Raw genomic sequence first — 25235 nt, forward strand, 5'->3', positions numbered from 1 at the left:
TATTTAAAAATATGTATATAAAATATATATATATTACCAAAATATACATATTTAAAAATATATATATAAAAATATATATATATATTTACCAAATATATATATGGTTGAAAGCTCAATATATATATATATATGGTTAAAAGCTCTCATTCACAAATACCACATATAATTTAATTTTTTTTTTTTTTTTTTAGTTGTTGATGGAGAACTCTGGGGCTGGGACTGTAGCTTAGTGGCAGAGTGCTCACCTAGCATGTGTGAAAACTGGTATGATCTTCAGCACCACATAAAAAATAAATTAATAAACAGATATTGTGTGTCCCTCTACAACTAAAAAAATATTAAAAAAAAAAAAGAAAGAAAAGAAAATCTCTTCTCTCAGGAAAATCCATGGGAAAAAAGACTGATATATAGTAAAGCTTATTTATCTAAAATTTATTTATTTATTTATTTATATGCAATGCTGAGAATTGAACCCAGTGCCTCATACATACTAGGCAAGTGTTGTACCATTGAGCCACCACCCCAGCCCCATGCACATATAATTTTTAAAAGAGCTTTCATCTATATCACTTACTTGACACAGTGAATATCATATGACCAGTCAAGATTACATGGAAAGTGCTGTTATGCAACCAACTTAAGCATCACTAAAGAAATGATGGCAATTTTACCTATATACATGCTGCATTATTATTCCAAATAGAAGAAACACTAGTGATCTACAGAGATGAAAATCTTCAAAATGGCCAAGATTTTTCTTCTATAAAAATGAACCTTGTCCCCAGTATCACTCTCTACATACCCCTTAATCCTCAATTATTTTTTCTTGTACTTACTCATACCTTGACATAGAATATTTTTATTTGATTATTATTATTACAAAAGTTTACATTGGGAGATATGTAATTCTCTTCCACTAGGATGTAAAGAACTTTGCTTAGTTCAGGACTTTACCCCCAGTGTTTAGAATTCCTGGCACAAAACAGATGCTCAATAAATATTAATAAATGGGAATCATATTTGTTAAGAGATCATGTTTCCGTGTAGTTTAAAGTTTCTCCATATCCTTCTATATGAAGAAATAGTATGCTCAAACAATCTAAGAAATGGGGTTGAGAAGAACAACAGACACTTCGGCAATGGCTTCAGCTCCCTGATAAAATGACAGACTTCATATATGTTCAAGGTATGACTGTTCCTACTTTTTCTTTTTTTTAAATATTTATTTTTTAGTTACAGGTGGACACAATATCTCTATTTTATTTTTATGTGGTGCTGAGGATTGAACCCAGTGCCTCATGCATGCTGGGCAAGTGCTCTACCTCTGAGCCCCAGCCCCAGCCCCTGGTCCTACTTTTGTACACCTAAAGATGTTCCTGAGCTATTGAGTTCTGCCCATGTCTTTTCTAAGGTAGTAAAAATAAAACATAAAATTCTGATCTTCACCATTAAAAAGACTTTATTCAAGGTACAACAGAAACAGCCCAGATGATTTGGTATCTGTAACACCTATACAAAAAGCTATAAAAACTGGAAATGGGGGCTGGGGATGTGGCTCAAGAGGTAGCATGCTCGCCTGGCATGCATGTGGCCCCGGTTCGATCCTCAGCACCACATACAAACAAAGATGTTGTGTCCACTGAAAACTAAAAAAAATAATAAATTCTCTCTCTCTCTCTCTCTTCTTAAAAAAAAAACGAAAAACAAAAAACAAAAAACTGGAAATGTTTGGCCATGAGAGGAAAAGATTGACCTACAAGTTATTTTTCATTCATTTCCATCCATCACTTTCCATCCATTTTTAAGGGGTATGGTAACCACATGCTTTCCAACTTCTATTAAGAGGAAACCAGTGTAGCCGGGTGCAGTGGCGCACACCTCCTAGCAGCTTGGGAGGCTAAGGCAGGAGGATCGCCAAGTTCAAAGCCAGCCTCAGCAACAGTGGGGTGTTAAGCAATTCAGTGAGACCCTGTCTCTAAATAAAAATACAAAGTAGGGCTGGGGATGTGGCTCAGTGGTTAAGTGCCCCTGAGTTCAATCCCCAGTACCAACACCCTCACCCCCCGCCCCCCACCAAAAAAAAAGAAGAAACTAGTGTAAAGGAGTTTTAAAAATTGATTTACTATATGAAAGAATTCAAGCAAGAGTTAACACAGACAGGACTATATGAGATATTATACATGAAATGCCTAGAGCATTGCCTTGGACACAGTAAACTCTAACAAAATCTTAGTTCTCTAAGGATCTATTTTTTTCCCTGTAATCCTTGTGAAAACAGAGCAGATTCTGCATGGACACTGTAAAGTTTAAATAGGGTCAGCCTTGTTTTTTTCCCATCTGTTCTTTTATCCACAGAACTAAAAAGATGCCAGGTGTGGTGTACACACCTGTAGTCCCAGCTACTTGGGAGGCTGAGGTGTGGGAGGATCACTTGAGCCCACAAGTTCAAGATAAACCAGGACAACACAGCATGGAGACCCTGTCTCAAACAACAAACAAGGAAAAAGAACTATGAAGGGAAGGGAGGGGGGATGGGAATGGGAAAGATAGGAAAGTGATGTCCTATTTAGTCTATGTTCACATATGAATACGTGACCAGTGTAACTCCATATCATGTACAACCACAAGAATGGGAAGTTACACTTCATGTTTATAATATGTTAAAAAAACACTATTCTGGGGCTGGGGATGTGGCTCAAGCGGTAGCGTGCTCGCCTGATGTGCGTGCGGCCCGGGTTCGATCCTCAGCACCACATACAAACAAAGTTGTTGTGTCCGCCGAGAACTAAAAAATAAATATTAAAAAATTCTCTCTCTCTCTAAAAAAAAAAACACTATTCTGTCATGTATATCTAAAAAGAACTAAAAAAAGTCTAAAAAGATAATAATTATTCATGATTTAATGTCAAAGTAATACAAAATGTTCTCAACCTTATATAAAGTTTTTATTTCTTATATAAGGTTTTATTTCTTTTTATTTCTATGTTAGTAATGTTAATGACCTAGGCTATGATCCCTATCATTTTAGATTCTTAACACCTGCAAATATTTAAAAGACATTTTCTGGCCAAGAGTTATTTGAGGTAAAGGTGTACTTTGTAAAATGTGTGTAAAATTTCTAATTATAGGGGCCAGTGAAGATGCTTACATTCTCTAAAATACAGGTTATTCCTTAAAAAATGTAGATGTTCAGTTTATATATATGATGAAGTCTTGCTACACTGCCCAGGCTGGTCTCAAACTCATGGCATAAAGGATCTTACCTCAACTGCTGAAGTAACTAAGATCATAGACAAAACATGCCACCATACCTGGCTTCACTAATTAAATCTTAATTATCTGTGCCACTGAAGTCATTAATAAAATGAAAATACTGTATATACAATCTGGTATGTATTCCAAGGTAGTACCCTTCTAATTATCTAAAAGGAAGTAAACAAAAAATTACTATATTCTTCTTCCTCAATAAATAGAAAACAGTAACACCTAGGAAAGAAAAGAGAATAACTTTAAACTGTTATATGTTAACAATTACCATGTAATACTACACTTGATAAGTTAAAATATATATATATAGTTAAAATATATATATATATATAGCCCTCCCAAGTACTGAAAAGGTCTTTTGTCTCTTTCTTCTGTCTCCCTGTAGTATTGCCACTACATGTGAAAGAAAGCAGAAAGAGAAAAACTTGTAAATTAGCATTTTTAGAAAATTCATGAAAAGGTTAAGGTAACAAAGGTCTGGAAGGTTCTGGGATTACTTGTGATTACTCCCTCTCATTAATAACTTAGTGTTTATTTTCTACCATATCAAAATAGTTTCTCTTGTTAAGGATCTGATAAGCTAAATATAAAATGTAAACTTTTAATGCAAAACAGGAAAATCCAGGCCATTTGATTCAAAGCACGTTTATAACAGGGGAGGAAACATTTATGGAGCAAATGTCTTCTGTGTGATAACTCTCTATAATCTCATTATGAGAGCAGCTTTTTAAATATTCTGTAAGAAATACTAAGATGATTAAATATGTATGTAGCTACAATGTGACAAATTCTATAAATCAGGTAACAGTGTGAAGCAGTTTCTGATGTCCTTAGACCATTTAATAGCCAATTCAAAAATTATACACCAAGAATTAATGATTAGAAAGATTCTATAAACATATGTATCTAGAGCAGAGCCTTTTATTCAAGGAACTATGGATGAATAGAAATTTCTTGTGGGTCCCTGTGGTATGTGTCTTGGGTAAGAACCCATTTTTAAAAAATCCTTTTTTGAAAGTAATTAACCACCTCCTAAAAAGTTAAGAACTACTCATTTCGGGGAATTTAAATAAAACCTCAAATTATACCAGTGAAAAGTGGAAAGCATATTGTTTATTTGGCTGAATTTCCACTGTTAATTTTCATAAGCATTTAAAAATATTCTAATGGAAAAACTATCTTTATTTTTAAAAATTCAAAGACTAATTAAGGAATCTTTTTCAGACTATCCAGCTACATGTGATTTAAAAAAAAAGTAACATCAGCTAATGAGAATTTCATGCTTTTAAAATCTTTGAAATATTAAATATAGTCTCACTAATTTTATACCAACTATGGCACAAAATTTTAGATGATCTTGTGTACAGTTCTATTAAAAATTATTTGCCACTTCACATTTTCTAATTCTATAAGCTTTAATGTGCTGATAAACATTAAAATTATTATCAGCTTTCACTAATCCTAGACTCTACTTCCACTGTATGTGGAAAACAAACAGAATAAATAAATATGTAAGAGGCAAACTATTGCCTAAAAGGCCCTGAATAATATAGAATGTAATTTTATTTCTCTTGTCTTTAATTATAAAAGAAAATATAATGGTCCTTGTAAAATAAAAAAAAATCAACAATTTAATTTGAAATAATGTCTTGCCCCCATATATTAAGCAAAGTTCCTTTGTATCTCCCAGGGACTATGTTGGAAAGTAGCTGATGTTACTGATGATCTATCCTGATGTTTGTTACTTAAAAATGCACCATATTTGTTTTGTTTGTTTTTTTTTAAGACAGATTCTTCCCTCCTATAGTTCTTATCTGTGGTAAAGCACTGCCAGTTGACTAACCTAACACCCATTCTATTCCCCTTGCCTGTCCCTGCTACTGAATCTGCAGAAAATAAATATTCACTCTGTCAGACTGCTTTGCAACTAGAGTTAGGGAATAAAAGGAAAAAGAGGGTGAGACAAAAGAAAACCTAAAACTACTCAAAAGAATGAAGAGATTAACAAAAATAGTTTAAGGGAAACTAAAGAGACACAGAGGCAAAAAAAAGCCAACACATGAATAGCAGGCACCCCCTAAAGATGAAAAGCAAAGCAGTTAAACAAAAGAGGTATGAAGAACTATTAATGAAGAAAAATACTTTAGAAGTATGAGCAAACTTTTAGAGTGAAAGAACATTAATCAACAGGGAAAAGTGACCCAGAAAAACCAACATGGATGTATACTCCAATAAAAAAAAAAAAATTGGCCATTAAAAAAAAAGTATCCTTTGGGCATTTAGGCAAAAACCTAAGTCTAGGTACAAGGGAAAGAAAATCACATTGAAATCAGGAGACAATGGAATAACATAGATAAGGTATTTCAGTAGAGAAGATCAACCATGGATTTTTATGTCACATCAAGTTGATCTTTAAAAATAAAGAATATACACAAATTGCTCTTAAAAATACAAGAACTCAGGGAATAATGTTTTCATGAGCCCTTCTGAAGAATAAACTCTAAATTACTCCCAAAATGACTGGAGATACTTTGATGTAAGGACACCATCCATTGTAATGGCACACATGGGAATACCAAAAAAAGAGAACAAGGGGACAGAAATATTTAAATAACAACCCTAAGCAACTCAAAGTTGATGAAAAACATTAATTCGCACAATGAACTTTAGTTGAAACTCAACAAACCCCAAGTGGAATAAAGTCAAAGAGATCTATACTTAGATACATGAAAGTCAAACTGACCAAAGTTAAAGAGAAGATGTTCAAACCAGTAAGAGGAAAAAAACTTAGCCCCTGTGAGATCCTCAATACAAAGAATGGCTGATAGCATCAGAAAACCATGGACATAAAAAAACAAATATGATGACATCTTCAAAGTGTTCAAAAGGAAAAGACTATTAGCTAAAATTACTCTTTCAAAAGGAAAAAGACTGTTAGAAAAAAAAGAAAAAGAGTGTTGGATAAAACTCTCCTTCAAAAATGATGGAGAAATTAAGACATTCCTAGATTAAAAAAACAAAAAGAGACTGGGGTTGTGGCTCAGTGGTACAGCACTTGCCTTGCATGCGTGAGGCACTGGGTTCGATCCTCAGCACCACATAAAAATAAATAAAATAAAATATGTATCCATCTACAACTAAAAAATATTAAAAAACAAAAATACCCCAAAGAGAATTTGTCACTATCAGATCTGCCCTTTAAGAAATACTAAAGGAATTTCTTTATGAAAAGGACACTATATGGTATTTTAAATCTATAGAGAGAAATAAAGAGTATGTGTAAAGATAACAATAAAGTAAATATTAAAGATAATACATGTAATTTAATTTGTAACTTTTATTTTCTTCCTTAACAAAGCAGTAACATTAAGCAATTAATTATAAGTCTGTGTTGATGAACATATAAGTGTAAAGATGCGATTTTTTTTTTAATGACAATAATACCACAAAGAAAGGGGGAGTAACTGAAAGTATATTGGACCAAACTTTGTTTATTACTGAAATTAAGTAATAAACAAAACTAGATTGTTTTAAAATGCTAACTGAAATCCCCAGGACAACCACTGTGAAAATAACTTAAAAAAAAAAAAGAGAAAGAAACAAGGGAATTAAAACGATACTCAAGAAAATACCCATTCAACACAACAACAAAATTCATAAAACCTAGAAAAAATGGCAGATGTAAATTCTCTCTTATTAGTAATTACATTAAATATAAATAGATGAAACACTCCAAACAAAAGATATTATATAAAATGTTTAAAAAACATGTTTCAACTATATGGTATTTATAAAAGACATGCTTTAAAGAAATACATACGTTGAAAGTAAAATGATGGAAAATACGTACTATGCAAACAGTAACCAGAAGAGAAATGGAGTGGCTATACTAATATCAGACGACATAGAAATTGTTGTTAGAGACAAAGGACATTTTATTATGATAAGGGTAATCTATGAGGATGTAACAATTATATATATATACATGTACCTATCAACTAAGTTCCCACAATATCTAAAGTGAAAACAGAAATGCAGAGAGAAATAGATAACTGAACAATAATAGTTGGAGACTTATATATCTCACTTTCAATGGACATAATAGAGAGATGATCAACAAGGTACCAGAAGACTTGAACCACACCATAAACAAATCAGGCTTATCAGACTTCTACCAAAGATTCCTTCCAATAATATAACATATAATCTTCTCAATGGGCACACATGAAACATTCTCCAGAATAGACTGTATACTAGGCCATAAAATTATTTAAAAGAACTCAAATCATACAAGGAATATTCTCTAAACAATGAAATAAAGTCAATAACATAACAAAATTTGGGGAAGTCATAAACAGATAGAAATTAAGCAACCTATTCCTAAATGATTAATGATCAAAAGGTGGAAATAAAGATCAAACAACTAATAAATAAATAAAAATGTAGTAGTAGCCATACAATGGAATATTATTCAGCCACAAAAATGAGTACATTCCTACAAAAGGAATGAATCTTCAAAATATATGGTAAGTTCACAAAGTCTACAGGTTATAATCTCATTTACATAAAATACACAAAACAGGTATAGAGACAGAAAACAAATTAGTAGTTGTGAGAGCCTATGAAGATGGGGGAATGGAGAATGACTGTTAATGATAAAGGGATTTTCTTTTAGGTTGATACAAAGTTCTGGAACTAGACAGTGGTGACAATTGCAGAGCATGGTCAGTATATAAAATGCCACTGAATTATATACTTAAAAAAATTTTTATACCTTAATTAATTTATTTATTTATATGTGGTGCTGAGGATAGAACCCAGGGCCTTGCACATGCCAGGCGAGTCATCTACCACTGAGCCACAACCCCAGCCCTTAAAAATGGTTTAAATAGTCAATTTTATGTGAACTATATTTTATCTCAATAAAAAACATTTTGGGGAAAGAAAATAATGTTAAGAAAACATATTTAAAAATTTTAAATAGACACTCAGAATCTAAAAGAGAGAGCCATGATTTCAGCAGAATATCAAAATATTAAAATTGTCAAGACATAATCATGTTCCATACTTGTATGTGAGGCCAAGAGGCCTCAAGTGTGGGTTCATCCTCTTCTGGATCAAAATCTGGATTATCACTTGGAGGAAGAGTACGGAAGATATTAGCACTGATCTGCAAAGAAAAATACATTTAGATTTATGTTCTTATTACATAATTGAATTCAACAATGCAAAATGGAATACTTTTTAAGACCCCTGATTTAAGAAAAAAGTTGTGACTATAAATTTACTTCCAAAATCTATAAATATCAAGATATGAAGGAGGCAGGTGTTTCTCTCTTTTCTCTGCCCAATATCTGACTTCCTGAAGCTACTGAAGATTATGGATTACTTCTAGATTCCTCTTCCTTAAATATCACTTATTTCCAAGTTTTGCTTAAAAAGAAAGGGGAGAGTAGGGCAAAATTACTAATCTTACCAACCTCTAACTTGATTCCTTAAATCTTTCCACCATTCTTCTCATATTCTAATACAGCCATATTCAATGCTTACAACATGTAAACAAGTTCAATAAAACATCTCTATTCTTATATGTACATGCCACACTAAAGGACAGGTAAAAGGCCTTCGTGGTTATTACAGACATAGCTTATAACACCTCATCATTTAATTCATTGTATTTCTTCTACTCTGAGACTTTTTAAAAACATATGATCTGAAATCAGGATTTGCTTTGAGATTCTTCATTTTAGATTCGGTGAAACATAGGATTTATAATTTCATCTTTTGCTTCCTCTATCTCCATACCAACATATTCTTTTTCTCCAGTGAAGGACAGACTATGGTTCCAATCCCTAGTTCTTTTAAGAATGATGACAGGTCAAGAGCTTTGTAATGTTTTGAACAACCAATAAATAAATAAATAAATAAATAAATAAATGAATGAATGATGACGGACTCACAGGACTGACAAACCAAATAGTTTAGTAAACACTTAAGGACAATTATGGGGTTGGTCATTTGAGATAAACTATCTAGGGGACAGAGGATAAGATAAGCAGCGTTTGATTTATGCAAGCAAGTTTCCAACTATTATTATTCTTTTTTTTAATGAAGTGGCATCCATGGTAGAGTAATACTTCTAATAGTATTACTCTAAGACTTAACTAATAACTAAAATGAACCAATTTAAAAAAAGACTTAACTACATCTCATATTTGTCAGTAGTAAAAGTTAACCTTGCAGCCACCAATAAAAGTATCTGTACATAACAAATATTCAGAAGAGTTTTAAAGGACTAAGTGAGAAAAGTGGCTCAACTCTTACCTAGAAATTAAGTACCCAGAAGTTAAACAACAAAACGCACACACTTTTGCACTTTGGCAAATAAATCCCAGAGTACATGTAGCAAATTACAGAATAGTCTGCAAGATTTTCAAAATTCCTGAATACAAACCTTTTGAAATCAATAATATTAAGAAATGATGTTTTTTTGTTTGTTTTTGGTACTGGGGATTTAACCCAGGGGATTGCAATGAGCTACATCCACAGCCCATTTTATTTTTATTTTGAGACAGTGTCTTGCCAAATTGCTCAGGGTCTTGAACTTGTAATCCTCTTGCTTCAAACTTGTAGTCCTTGTAATCCGTCGGCCTTCAGAGTTGCTGGAATTATGGGTGTGAGCCACCACGCCTGGATTTTTTTTTTTTTTTTTTGGATACCAGGGATTGAATCCAAGTGTGTTTAACCACTGAGCCATGTCCCCAGCCCTTCTTATTATTTATTTTGAGACAGGGTCTTACCAAGTTGCTTAGGGCCTTGCTAAATTGCTGAGGCAGGCTTTAAACCTGCTACCTCCTGCCTCAGCCTCACAAATTACTGGGATTATAGGCCTGTGCCACCATGCCTAGCAAGAAATGAAGTTTTTTATCCTTGGAATTTTTAAATGATAAAACAAAAATCAAAATAGGAACTCCATTAATATTTAATGTTTACATCCTCAAACTGTTGCTCCCTTTTTACTGTCTGCCCAAGTTTAGGAAACCACTTTCATTTTGATTAATATTCTCTCTATAGCTAATCTTTATAGGTTATACTTGTTATTAACTTTTTAAAAAATTTGTTCTTTTTAGATATACATGACAGTAGAATGTATTTTGACATATTATATATACATGGAGTATAACTTATTCTAATTAGGATCCCATTCTTGTGGTTGAACATGATGTGGAATTACACTTGTCATGTATTCATATATGAACACAGGAAAGTTATGCCAGATTCATTCTATTTTTTCTATTCCCATGCCCCCTTCCCTTCATTCCCCTTCCTCTAATCCAATGAACTTCTATTCTCCCCACCCCCACCTTTATTGTGTGTTAGTATTCACATATCAGAAAGAACATTTGGCCTTTGGTTTTTGAAACTGGATTATTTCTCTTAGCATGATAGTCTCTAGTTCCATCCATTAACTGGCAAATACCATAATTTCATTCCTCTTTATGGCTGAGTAATATTTCACTCTGTGTGTGTGTGTGTGTGTGTGTGTGTGTGTGTGTTTTCTTTATCCATTCATCTGCTGAAGAGCACTTAGGCTGGTACTTGCCATTAAATTTTATACCATGGTATAAATTTAAATTGTGTACTTGGCAAATCTCTACTCCAGCTTAATTTTTTGTGTTTTATTAGAATATAATGAAATACGAAAATCACAAATCCCATGCAAATTTCTGTTTGGTGGATGAGGTTGAATTACCAATAAATAGTATCCTGAACACCATTACTTTAATAAAGGGGGTAATTTTCAGATCACATCAGACATTCTAAACATTTACTTGTATAGGCTGAGAATTTCTTATCCACAATGCCTAAGAGGTGTTTTGAATTCTGGAATACTTATATATACATAATGACATATCTTGGGGATAGAATCCAGGTCTAAACACTAACTCATTTATGTCTTACATATGCCTTATAAACAAGCCTGAAAGCAATTTTATATAATATTTCTAGTGCACCTGTGTTTTGACTTCAACTCATCAGTGAAGTCAGGTATGAAAACTTCCACTGTTGACTCATGTTAGTGCTCAAAAAGTATTGTACATCTTATTTTGGATTAAGGATGCTCAATAAGAAGCATTACTTAACTTCTCAAAGGACCCAAGTTTTAATTAAAGTGTTATAGTCTACAAACACATTAAAATGTCCTAAATATCATTCATTTTAAACCAAACTCCCTTACCCACAGCTCAAATATTTTATTCCCCAAAGTTTTTCATTGGTCTTCTCCTTCCCCTTTACAAGTTCTCTCTCAGTGACTACTCACCCCCATGACATCATCTATTATCAATTTATATGTACAATCTTGAGCTTACATTTTTTTTCCCTAAGCTCAAGACTACACTATCCAAAATGGTAGCCACCAATAATTGAGGCTACTGAATTCCCTAACTCCTAAGCAATGACAGCATCTGTGAAATGGATAGATAATCTTTCAAATGGACTAGTTTATAAAACATTCTTTTGGATATATTAATTGCACACATTTATTAAAAATCAGTCTCCAATTCATAATTATACCTCAGATCTTACTTTGAATTTATATCAATCTGAGGAACATAAGTCTAGAGGCTTACCATTTTTACTATATCAGAATACGCTGATTCAACAATTACACCACGATTAGTTGAAACATACTCAACCAGTTCGTTCAGTGTTGCTCTTTTAATTTCTTTGCTCTTCAAGTCTGAAACAGAGTCCATGAAATCAAACAGTATACAACACTGCTGTAACTTCTGACAGAATAGCTCTTGTTGTTCATTTGAAGTGGCATCTATAAATAAAAACAAAGAAAAACTTAGAAATACCTTAAAAGTTACCTTATATAGTTATTAATTTTGTAGAAGTTACTTTCTTACACATTTAAAACTCTTCCCAGAAAGCTAATGATGAATTCACCCACCTCATATTATGATTTAGGGACTTATTCTGAACTTCTCTCATTGTCCATAATCATTATTCATTCTGTTTAACATATCTGGAATCTTTTTCTTATTGCTCCCACTATCACTTTAGACCTTCGTCATACCTCATCCAGACCACAAAAGACATCCTAATCATTCTCTTACATGGTCTCATAACCACTATCACTCCTGATTTATCTTCCAAACTACTTTGAAAAGCTAAAATCTTGCTAAAATGAGAATCAATATGCTCATACTCAATAATTTTCAGTGATCCCAAAAAATAACAACCTGCTCATTCTCTGCAAAACTAGTTGTATTTTAAATAATAATTCTTTTCTTAAATCCTTTAGAGTTATTACCCTTGAAGCTAAAATGGTTATAAGCATTTAATTCCAATTAATAACCTGATATTTTCCAAAACTGATAACCAGTTGCTTTTTATAAATAAACAGATGTCTGCTCAACATTGATATTTGCTCCCCAATTGTGCTAAACTTACAGATTGCATATGTGTATGTGTATCTTTCTTTCTATCTATATACACACTGTAGAAAATGGTGACTAATTAGGCTGGTAGAATTATTCTCAAACTCTATAAGAAATCACCATAGGTCTCTCAGTTGCTTGATATCTCTACTTTCAAAGATATTCTTAAACAGTATATAAGCTTTATTATAACAGATAATATACCTGTGTTATATCTTTTATAATAAGACAATGAAATTCCAGTGTAACGAATAATTTGGGAAAATTTAAAAATATTTTTTAGCTTTTTTCCCTGATGTTTAAAGTAATACACAACATTGTACTTCAGTATGGCCAACTCTTATTCTCTCCTTTATCTCACTCCTACCTCCTTGGCATGAAAACAGTTCTCTTACTATTTTCTAAAGGCAAGGTCTTTGTTCAAAATCTTTGTTCTATATAATTTTTTTTTTTTTTTTGCAGTACCCAGGAGTGCTCTACCACTGAGCTACACTCCAGCCCTTTTTATTTTTTGAGACAGGATCTCACTTAGTTGCCCAAGCTGGCCTTGAACTTGGCCTTGATCCCCCTGCTTTGGCCTCCAGAGTTACTAGGATTACAGCTATGTGCCTCCAGGCCTTCTATCTGAAATATTTCACCAGATTTCCTTCCCTGTCTTTCCAAATTCTATACATTCCTTAAGAATAAACTTAGATCCTACATTTTCCACAAAATTTCCCTTGAGTAGCTCAGGATACAATGATCTCTCCTTTCACTGAACATTTATAGTACTCACAACAATTTATATAGTTGAATGTGCATTATCTTTAGGTCTATATTCAATGTTTCCTTTATCAACCCCCAAAAGATATCAGGCTTCTTAAGGACAAGAATCATTCACTGAGTAGGGTTTCCCTTATCTAGTAAAAAGTATTTAAGAAGTCCACAAACATTTTACACCTGAAAAGACTCTGAATTTGAACAATAAAGATTATGCACTTGGGGCTGAGGTTATGGCTAAGCGGTAGAGCATTCATCTAGCACATGTGAGGCCCTGGGTTTGATCCTCAGCACCACATAAAAATAAAATAAATTAAAAAAAGGTATTGTGTCCAACTACTACTGAAAAAAAAGAAAATATTTTTAAAAAGATTATGCACTGCAAAAGAGACTACTGAACAAAAAGTTTAAAATTGGTACTAAGATACCAAAAATAGTATAGTGAATTATTATATTACGGCTATGTTTAAGAATTGATAATAACCATTTTTATCAAAAGCATAACCTCATGGTAAAATTACATGGATTAAATGAGATATGATCATGAAGGTGAAAGCATATAATACTTCAAAATGGATTATAAAAGGCTTTTTCCCCTCTTACATCACAGGCTAGAAGCCTGTAGCTAACATGACAGAAGACACAAAATGTTTTCAGGATTGGCAAATGGTAGGGTTAAGGTTAATTCAGAGATGGGACTATCAGAAGGATACAAGGTACTCAGTGTTCAGCAGAAAAGTATGAAGCTGTGGAAAAGCAAGAAGAAAAAATCCTCCCAAGAGACAAAGCAGTCACGAGAACAAGGCTCAGCCTGTGGCTTTGAAGTGTACCTGACAGGGGACATAAAATAGTACCAGTTTAAGAACATGTTACACGTTCTAAAAAGAGCATCTTTTTCTGAGCATTTAATTCTTGGTCTTCAGGAAAAAAAAAATATTTTTTCATAGCTTCTCCATTCAATAATCCATTTATTGGCTTAAAGATTTATTTGAATTTGTTATTGTTTTCTTCCTCTTCAAGAACTATATCCTAGTATTCAACTAATGCTTTGATGAGACAGGTCACATATAAATCCCCCTCAAACATTAGAAATATTTAGAAAGTACTTTAACATTTCAAATCCTTTGGCTCTGGGTTAAAACAGAAGTTTCCAATTCTAATTATTTTTAGGTATTATATAATAGAAAAATCTTTCCTATTAACCCTATCTACAAGAATAAAATGTTTATTGAATGTTAAGTCTGCTGTGCTACATAACATCATACAGCACTATCACTAACGTTAATACTTCCTTCATGCCAAAGGTAATTCTAAGTGCTTTATATGTACTAATTTAGTTAACTATCACAACAACCCTTTGAAGCAGGTTCTGAAGGTTAGAGTGATTTCTACCTTCAAGAGATTAGAGGTAGACTGGGAAGAAAAGACATCAAACATAAAAAGATAATGTTATCAAAGTGGGGAACTCTGGCACACACCAGAAATCCCAAGGACTTGTGAGGTTGAGGCAGGAAGATCACAAGTTCAAGGTCAGCCTCAGCATTGTAGTGAAACTCTGTCTTAAAAAGGGGGGTGTTGGCTGGGGGAGGTATGTGACTCAGTGGTAAAACACTGCTGGGTTCAATCCCCAGCATCATTAAAAAAAAAAAAAAGATAACTTTTGTCAGACAAAATGCAAAAGGTAGGGGCTGGAGATGTGGCTCAAGCGGTAGCGTGCTCGCCTGGCATGCGTGCGGCCCGGGTTCGATCCTCAGCACCACATACAGACAAAGATGTTGTGTCCGCCAAATACTAAAAAAAAAATAAATATTGAAATTCTCTCTCTCTCCCTCTTTCTCACTCTCTCTCACTCTTTCTAAAAAAAAAAAAAAAAAAAAAAAAAAAATGCAAAAGGTATTGCCATTTACCACACAAACACACATACACATTATACATACACTGTCTACATAGACACATGCCAATATATACACATGTTGCCTATTCTCTATACAATCTGTAATCAAAAAATTTTTGAGTACTTATAAGATTAAATATAAAAAAATTAAAAACAAAACCAGAATTAATTAAAAGGAGGAAAGTAATAGTTATTACAAGGTATTTGACTGCTTGCACTGAATTTCTTGGCAGCCCAGGTAAAATAGCTGTAAAGGTTAAATGAGACAGGAAGCTACAGTTATCTACTGGTGGTTAGCCTACTTATAGGTGCAAGATGTGCAACATTTTTATATAGGTCAAAAACCTGTATAGTAATCATTAAAAAAATCAAGGAATCCTGGCATGGTGGTTTGTGCCTATAGTCCCAGCACTCAGGAGACAGAAGTGGTAGACTACTTGAGACAGGAGTTTGAGACCTGCCTGGGCAACACAGTGAGACATCATCTCAAATAAAGAAAAGTACCATGAAATATTTTGCAATTGCAGATGTTTAATCTGTAGTTCTGTACTTTTCTATAATAGTACCACTGGATTTCTTTCTTATAATAGTAGAAAAATCAGACTATCAACTTCGGCTATTTCATAAACATAAATAAGAATCTGAGAGAAAAAGAATACAATAAATCTGAAATGTAAAGAGTATTGACAAGATCTACACTGGCTGCTTACAACTTCTCTATTATAAGCATTCTTACAAATAAAGTCTGTCATACACTCAATATTATTTCTGTCTGGCAATGTCTTATAGTAATGTCACATATTGTTTTTTTCCTTGGCTATTTTTTCTCTGTTCACTTAATTTTATCCATTCATCTGTTGATGGTCACCTAGGCTGGTTCCATTGTTTGGCTCTTGTATATTGTGCTGTGGGAAACAGTATGCATATGTCACTAATGACAACTTTCATTCTTCAGGATAAATACTGAGGGATGGAATAGCTAAGTGCTATGGTGATTCCATGCCTAGTCTCTTGAGAAACCTCCATGCTGATTTCCATAGTGGTTGTACTAATTTACTATCCCTCCAACAGTGTAAAAGTGTTCCTTTTTCTCCATATCCTCTCCAGCATTTATTATTGTTTGTATTCATGATGTTAATTATCCATTCTCAATATGGATAACTCCATACAGACTCACATGCTTCCTTACCTGGAATTCTCCCTCCAATATTAACTATATTGTCTACTGCTGAGAGGCATAGCCAAGTAGGAATGACACATGGCAATTTCCTTGTCAGCCTACCCAATGTTGCTTAGAGGGAGGACTCTCCATTGTGGAAATGGGCTTGCCTTGGACCCAGGTCATTTCAGTGACATTGCATGAATGTTTGAGAAAGGTGACCCTGCTCAAGGACCACAGCGGTCAGGGTTTAGGGCGGTTCCAGGTTTAGGGTGTGGATCCTGCTGGGAATAGGGCGGTTCCAGGTTTAAGGTGGATCATGCTGGGAATAGGGCGTATCCTGCTGCCTCAGGCGCCCGCTCCTTGAGTTCTCGAGGGATTCAGAGTATATTTGGGATGCAGAGCCCGGTGGAGGGTGAATTTTCCCAGAACGTGTGTGTAGAGTGCCGGTGACAGTTCGAGAATAAAGAGTTACTGTTTGAATCTACAAGGTGTGTGGTGGCTCGGTTATTTTGTGCCCAGCCAGACTGCGGCAGTCTACCAGAATTTTACTTCTAGTCTTAAAAATAAAAACTTCTCTAGAAACATGCAAGTTCAGAACATCTTATGGGACAACACCATACAGCAACTAGAATTGTGGATGCTGACAGAGTAATTGCTTCACATCATGCCCTGAGTACTACAGCACAGTCAAAAACCTGTGAGAAGGAGGTATGCACTCAACAGAAAGCATATTTTGGATTTTGATCTTTCCCTGGGATAGAGACACATGGTATGATACCCTTTCACAATGCTGGACATCAGTAGCAGCAAGTCATAGCACATGGTCATGTGATCAAAAGCATAAACAACCAATATTCTATAATGTACTGTGTTGCTAACATATGATACTCATATGTATTAAATGATTTTTTTTGTACCAGGGATTGTACCCAGGGTACTTAACCATTGAGCTACATCCCTAGCCCTTTTTTAATATTTTATTTAGAGACAGGGTCTTGCTGAGTTGCTTAGGGCTTCACTAAGGTGCTGAGGCTGGCTTTGAACTCATAATCCTCCTGCCTCAGCCTACCAAGCTGCTGGGATTACAGGTGTGTGCTACCACGCCCAGCTATTAAATGCATTTATGACAGTGTTATTTTTGACTTATGATTTTATTGAGTGTTATCCTGTGATAAGTTGCAGAGCATCTGTATTTGTTCAGTCACACTGAATTTAATTATCGATAAATTGCTGAGGCTGGCCTTGAATTTGTGATCCTCCTGCCTCAGTCTCTTGAGTTGTTGGGATTAAGGTGTGTGCCACTGTGCCTGTTTTAATAGTCTTGCACTGATGACATGCATCTATTTCAAACAAATATTAATTTCTTCCAAAATATGTAAAAGAATCTTGAACAGGGAGACAGCATTTAAGATCCTATTAATCCCATTTAAATCAAGAAAAAACCCTATCCTACGTGTAAACTTGTAAGTATATACTTTGATTTCCCAAAGTATTTACTACAGAGCAATTCAGACCCCAACTATTATCAGTGCAAAAATATTTACAAATTTCAAATGCCTTAAGTTTTTATGTTAATTCAAGGAAACATGACCACAATTTTAAGAATATTATGTAATAATTGATCTCCATCACCACATAATATTATGCAATAACCTACGATATCCATTTGTATTTATATCTTCAATAACAACACCAGAGCTAAGTATTTACTAAAAGCACTCTACTAGAAAATATAACTAAATCCTCAATTTTTAAAAAAAAGGTCTCTGCATGAATATTATAAAAGATACAAGACAAACTGCACAATCAAGGAATTATCTAAACAAGAAAAACAGATGTGCCTTCCTTTTGCAAAATACATAATTAATTTAAACTTGCCTGGAAGATGATTTTCAAAATTCATCTTAGCTGTTTTCTATTACACTGTGATCCCTCTAATGAATTCTCAACATTGTAAAAAATCCCTGCATAGTGTCAAGTAGAGAGGGAATCAGACAACTCCAAGGAAGTGAAGTATTTCATCTTTGGAGAATTATTAATACATGTTTTAGAACTTTCCAAAGTCCTGACAGGTTGTTCCTAAATTCTTACAAAGTCTTTTTTCCCTCTTTTTTTTTTCTCCCAACACCCAACTTGAAGATGTATCTGGCTTACATTTTATGAAACAGTACTCTAGTGTACTGTTTTTCAAAGTGTGGGTTGTAACCAATTGGGGTAGTAGGATCACTTCACTGGGTTATATCTAGAACTGACAACAACAATAACCAGGAAAACAGGCTAAAGTGGGAGGACTGCAAGTTTGAGGCCAGCCTCAGCAACTTAGTGAGGCCCTAGGCAACATAGTGGGATCCTGTGTCCAAATAGAAAATAAAAAGGGCTGAGGATGAGTGCCCCTGGGTTCAATCCCTGGTACAAAACAAAAACAAAAATAAAACAAACAAAAAAGCCAGAGTGGAAAAAACAACAACAACAAAACAAAAACAAAAACAGAGTGTATTGCATGTAAGTGTAAGAATTCAATTGAACTGTAAAAGGTTACTCAGATGTGAAGTAAGATATATTTCATATTGTATTTCAGTTTTTTTTTAAAAACCACTGTTCCATAATATGTGGAATATAAGATCAAAGCCTGGAGTACAGTGGTGGCAGAGCACTTGCCTAGCATGTATAAGACCCTAAGTTGGATCAATAGCACCACAAAAATAAATAAAATTAAAAACTAAAAAATCTCATCCTCGGGCTGGGGATGTGGCTCAAGCGGTAGCGCGCTCGCCTGGCATGCGTGCGGCCCGGGTTCGATCCTCAGCACCACATACAAACAAAGATGTTGTGTCCGCCAAATACTAAAAAATAAATATTAAAAAAAAAAAAGTTCTCTCTTTATCTCCCTCTCTCTCACTCTCTCTTAAAAAAAAAAAATCTCATCCTATGTAGCATACGTAAGATCATAAAGTAAATTTGTAACAAAGCTGGGATTCAAACCACCTAGACTGCATGGAGAATACGATTACTAACTTTGACATAGCACACGTTCATTTAAAAGCTGTATTCTAAATCCTCACCCACTTAAGAGATTCACATGTACACTAATTAAAAGTGTCCATTTTGTTTACCTCTTATCCCTCTCTCTAGAATGTTAGTAGATATGGGGATGAGGGGAGAGATGAACCTACAATAACAGAACAGAAAGGCCTTACACAAGAGACTTCAACAAATTTTTTGAAAACTCAAAGTCAGAAACTGACAAAACCATGACAAAGGAAATCACATGCTAGAATAACAGAGGACTACAGATGAGGGTCCTACAGGACTCCAGTGTAGTTCAAGACTAAGAAATATCTAGTGGAATAGAGGAAGGGACTGAGACATGAGCTGAAATGGAGGATTAAATAAAAAGTCTGGGCTGGAATGTAACTCAGTGGTAAAAATACATGCTTTAGTACACACAAGACCCTGGGCTTGATCCCCAATACCACAAAAACTTAATAAGTATATTTAAAACAGACCCCACTCCAGAAGGGAGTCATGCATTCATACTCCTGGAAAAAAAAATTAAAAAGTTCTTCTCCAAAGACATTGAATAGTCTCAGAGAGTCATGCTTTTTAGCTTTTAACTAGTTCCATGTTCAATTACTCTAAACAAAACCAGAGTCAATTAACCACATCTAACTCCTGAAATGATTTTTTTGTTCCCTCATATATATGAAGTGGAAAATAAAGAATCAACAGCCATTCACAGAAAGCCTACAACAAGAAAAGAAAACCAAATAAACAGAAAAAATGACCCAGACAAAAGAATAATCCAGCATATTCCTGAATATTCATATGTCCTGAAGGGAAGGCTAAAAGTTTTTGCATTAAAAAAAAAAAAAAAAAAAAGAATCCACAGAAGAACCAAAAGTAGATACCTATCAGATTTCTTATCAGTAAGAGTCCTGCCAGAAGATAACAGGTGAAGCCCAAAGACAAGCCTGGTTGATAGGGTAATCAGCCATGTGATAATGTAAATTAGAATCTTTCTTTTGGAGGGGGAGATTGAACTCAGGAGAACTTGACTACTGAGCCACATTCCCAGCCCTATTTTGTATTTCATTTAGAGACAGGGCCTCAATGAGTTGCTCAGCACCTTGCTTTTGCTGAGGCTGGCTTTGAACTTGAAATCCTCCTGCCTCAGTCTTCCCAGCCACTGGGATTAGCATGCGCCACCATGCCCAGATGTAAATTAGAATCTTTAGGAAACTCCTGCAAAGAAGTTTTACATTGTATCCTTTGATCTTATTTTGAGTCCTACTTAGGAAGCTGTACCACTAAATTCAGAGGACTTTAAGACTTTAAGTTTGTTTTTTCCCCACACTGAATGTTCTACCTGACTACAGAAATGTCATGGAAAAGAAAAACTCTCACTTTCAAACACATGGTAGTTCATCCTCAATAAAGAACAAGGCCAGTATCCCAAGAAGCCTGTTCATAATGAATTTTCAACATCTAAGTCGATTCCTTTAACCTATAGACTCACATATTTTTAATCACATATAAATATAGATAATAATAATTCCAACTTATTAATTTAGGATGATAAATTATTCCCCTATATACTATATTAGAATATTCTAATTATGTGTTTTTATAGGTAGACCTCCAGGAGAAAATAAATCATAATCAGAATAATGCCTGGTATATTCATTTTCTATTATTTAGAAACAAATTACCCCCTAAATTTCAGTTGCTTAAAATAATTATTATTATCTCCCAAGGTTTTTTGGGTCAAGGATTCAGACAGGACACAGCAGGGACAAGCTTATCTCTGCTCCATGATGTTTAAGTCTCAGCTAAAAAAACTAGGAAAGTTAGGGACTGGAATTCTCTGCAACTTAAATCACTTATAAAAGTGTGGCAGTTGATTCTTGCTGTTGGCTCAAAAAAAAGTACTAGAACCCGGATGTGTAACCTTTCCATGTGTTATAAGCTTTCTCATAACATACTGACTGGGTTTGAAGGGCAAAGACTCTAAGAGTTAGACACACAAGAATTTCATAAAGAAAATTACAAAATTTTCATGAAATAAAGACATACTATAAAGAGATATCCTATAGTCACTGATGGGGAAACTAGGATCTTTTCCAATAAATATATACAAGATATGCAATTTAGATCAAATTATCAACATGGTGTTTTGATGGAACCAGAAGAGTTGTTCTTAAAAATTCATCTGAAAAAATAAAGAGCCAGAATAGTCTAGATAATTTTTAAGAAGATGAAGAAGGGAAAAGTCATCTCTGTCCTTATTAAGTAATTAAAACTGTCACGTGTTGTGTAGGAGTAGACAAAAAGACTACTGGGATGGGGAGCATAAGGCACTTAGAAACATGCCAGTGTATACATCCAGAAGGTTAATTTGTAATAATAGTTGTTATTTCTTTTTGAAGTCAGTCAGGATTTTTTTTCTTTTTTCTTTTGGTACCACAGATGGAACCCAGGGGGCACTCTACCACTCACCGAGCTACATCCCTATTTATTTATTTATTTAATTGGTACATTATAGTTACACATAAAAGTGGAATTTATTGTGATATGGTCACACATGCACATGACGTAGTTTTTAGTTTTTATTTTAAGAAAGGGTCTTGCTAAGTTGCTGAGGCCTAGCTTCCAGCTTCTGATCCTGCAGCCTCAAGCTCCTAAATGGTTGGAATTACAGGTGTGTGCCACCACACCCAGCAGTCAGGAGGGAATTTAAAAAATTCAATAACTTATAGTGACTACTCATATGAAAAAAAAAAAATTAGATCCTTCCCTCACATACAAAAATTTCCAAGAGAACTAAAAAAAAAAAAAAAAAAATGTTAACAGGAAAACTGTAAATAATATAGTTTTATAACCAACAAAGGATTGGTATCTGGAATATACAAAAGAACACCTATGAAATAAAAAAAAAAAGGCAAATAAAAAGGTCATGATACATAAATGACCAATAAGCATATTGGTAAGCAGAAAAATGTAAATCTGTATAAACTATACATATGAATTTAATTATGAAATCTCATGCATCACTTTAAAGGGTGGGCAAGACTTCTAGCAGACTAGGCCCACCACTGTAAACTACTAAATGCTAGACAAAGTATACCAAACAACTATTTCAGCTGTTGAGAAACAGGCAATACAGGACCCTTGATCCCCGAGAGAAGGGAGACAGTGAACACTGCGATCACATCAGTCATTTGGTGGCACTTTTCAGGGAAAGGAAGAGAAGACCCAAAAAAGCAAGCAGGTTAACAAGAGAGAGAGATCAGAGATCAGGTCTATAGAGGCAGCTGAATTTGCAAAGAAAAGTACAAAAGAGTAAGAAACTGTATAGAATAGGAAATTTGTTCCTATTAAAATGATATGATCCCCCCCTTTATTCTATTTATACAGGTGAGTCTAACTCCTGGTCTAACTCCCACATGATCATGACATATCATCCTATTTTATATTTTATATTAAATTAACAGAATTCAACCTGTTAATATTTTACAAAAGACTATGTTCATGAGATACAGTGCTCTATAATTTTCTGATAATGTTGTTCTTAAGGTTTTTTTTTTTTTTTGGTGTGTGTGTGTTTGTGGGTTGAAGGGGGAGGATTACCGGGGATTGAACTCAGGGGCACTTGACCAGTGAGCCACTTCCCCAGCCCTAGTATTTTATTTAGAGACAGAGTCTCACTAAGTTGCTTAGTGCCTCCCTTTTGTGGAAGCTGGCTTTGAACTTGAAGTTCTCCTGCCTCAGCCTCCTGAGTCACTGGGATTATAGGTAAGCACCACTGCACCCAGCTTTTTTTAGGGTTTTTAATTAGGATTCAACCATACAGACATACTATTTAGATTTTTGTTGCTTCTTGCATCAGTTCTAGTAAATGGTTTATTTCAAGTAATCTTCCTGAAGATTTCAAATTTATTTGTGAAGTTGTATACCTGAAAACCATGAAGTACTACGTAAGAACTAATTATTACTTTAAAACTAATTAAAATTATAGTCCAGAGAGAGAAACTTCTCACAAGATAAGGAAAGGAGATCCACCGTTCTGCTCCCCAGGGAAACTAATGAAAGTTAAGTTCAGAACAACCATTTGAAGCCTCTGGAAATGGCAAAGAGCAAACAAGGAAACACCTTTCTAAGAGCACTTACAAAAATGAAATAAGAATAGTGAGTCTGTGGTATTTGAACCAAGACTGCTTCTTTCCCCTTGGCTCAGAGAGGTATAAACTTCATTTCAAAGAAGTGTAGCCAAGAACACAGGGATCCGTCTACCTCCGGCTCCCTGCCAGCGAGGAGCAGGACACTGGCATTTCTTACCCTCCCCACAGCTACCTGTGGAAGAGGCTGAGTTCTAGGCAAGGGCAGAGGAGAAGTGAGGGCTCCCTTATGCCCAAACTCCACTTGTGGGACAGAGATTTCACTTTCTGGGCAGCGCCACTGAAAATCACGCTAGCACTGGACCTTTTTGGCATGCCAAAAAGACCTCAGCTAATGCCACCCCTCCCATAAACAGCTCTTCATCTTTTCCCAAAAGAATCGACTTCATTTGCAACGAGCCTAAGAAAGTTCAAGCCTCAGAATATTCTCAAAAACAGGGGAGGGGATGTTGAAAAGGGAAAGGGATGATTTCTAGATCCGATGAGGATACAGACTAAACTGCAGGCCAACTAGTTTTCAGGAGAGATCCAGGGATAGAGACCGCCTGGAGTTGCCTTCCCGGTGTCAGAACAAATATCATACACTGGACTTGGGAAGGAGTCCTTCAAATCCCGAATTTGACTGGATTAGTCTGTGGAATAATTTGTGCCCCAAGCACTGCTGAGAACAACTGAGCAGTTAGCCAGAAAACAGTGAGACTTATAGTAGGCAATGCAGTTAGGAAAAGACAAATAAAACACTACCCCACCACCACCCTCCGGGGGTGACTGTGGGCATATCCAAAGCTGCACCTCTCAGAGGAACATCAGGGGCTTGACATATCAGTGGGGAGAAACTTCACCCAGGCATTAAACAAATAAATAAGTAACAATAAGCCCTGAGCACAAGGACTGAGAACAGTACCCTATGTTGCTACAATATATGATTTTAAATGTCCAGCTGGCAAGATACATAAACTAAACAGGAAAAGTATGGCCCAAAAGGTAGGGGGAAAAAAAAAAGGAGGCAGCAAAAACTGCCTGTCAGAGTGACCAGATGTTGGATTTAACAGAATATGACCTTCAAAATAGCCATTATAAGTATGTCCAAAGAATTAAAGTAACCATAACTAAAGGAGTAAAGAAAGGTATGATGTGAAATTCATTTGGAAAAATAAAAACCCAGAATAGCCAAGGCACTCCTTAGCAAGAAGAGTGAAGCCTTCACTATAGAGCCACAGTAACAAAAACAGCATGGTATTGGCCCAAAACAGACAACAGAACAATGAAACAAACCAGAGGACACAGAGACAAACCCACATAAACACAGCTATCTTGTACTAGACAAAGATGCCAAAAACATTCACCAGAGAAAAGATAGTCTATCCATTAAATGGTGCTGGGAAAATTGGAAATCCATGTGTAACAAAATGAAATTAAACCCCCATCTCTCACCCTGCACAAAACTCAACTCAAAGGGGATCAAAGACTTAGGCACTAGACCAGAGACCCTGCACCTAAAAGAAGAAAAAGTAGATCTAAATCGTCAC

At 34.8% G+C, this 25235-nt stretch overlaps 1 protein-coding gene across 1 annotated transcript in view; it reads right to left on the reverse strand.

Moving 5' to 3' along the window:
• Positions 1–25235, reverse strand: part of Ppp2r5a (protein phosphatase 2 regulatory subunit B'alpha) — a 63308-nt gene that overhangs the window by 18190 nt on the left and 19883 nt on the right. The window contains exons 2-3 of the mRNA XM_076831389.1: positions 11901–12097; positions 8336–8437 (exon numbers count right to left, since the gene is read on the reverse strand). Of these exons, the coding sequence (XP_076687504.1) occupies positions 8336–8437; positions 11901–12097 (299 nt within the window). The remainder of the gene's footprint in view (positions 1–8335; positions 8438–11900; positions 12098–25235) is intronic.

This window comes from Callospermophilus lateralis, chromosome 13 (genome assembly GCF_048772815.1).
Source record: "Callospermophilus lateralis isolate mCalLat2 chromosome 13, mCalLat2.hap1, whole genome shotgun sequence".
Lineage (NCBI taxonomy): Eukaryota > Metazoa > Chordata > Mammalia > Rodentia > Sciuridae > Callospermophilus > Callospermophilus lateralis.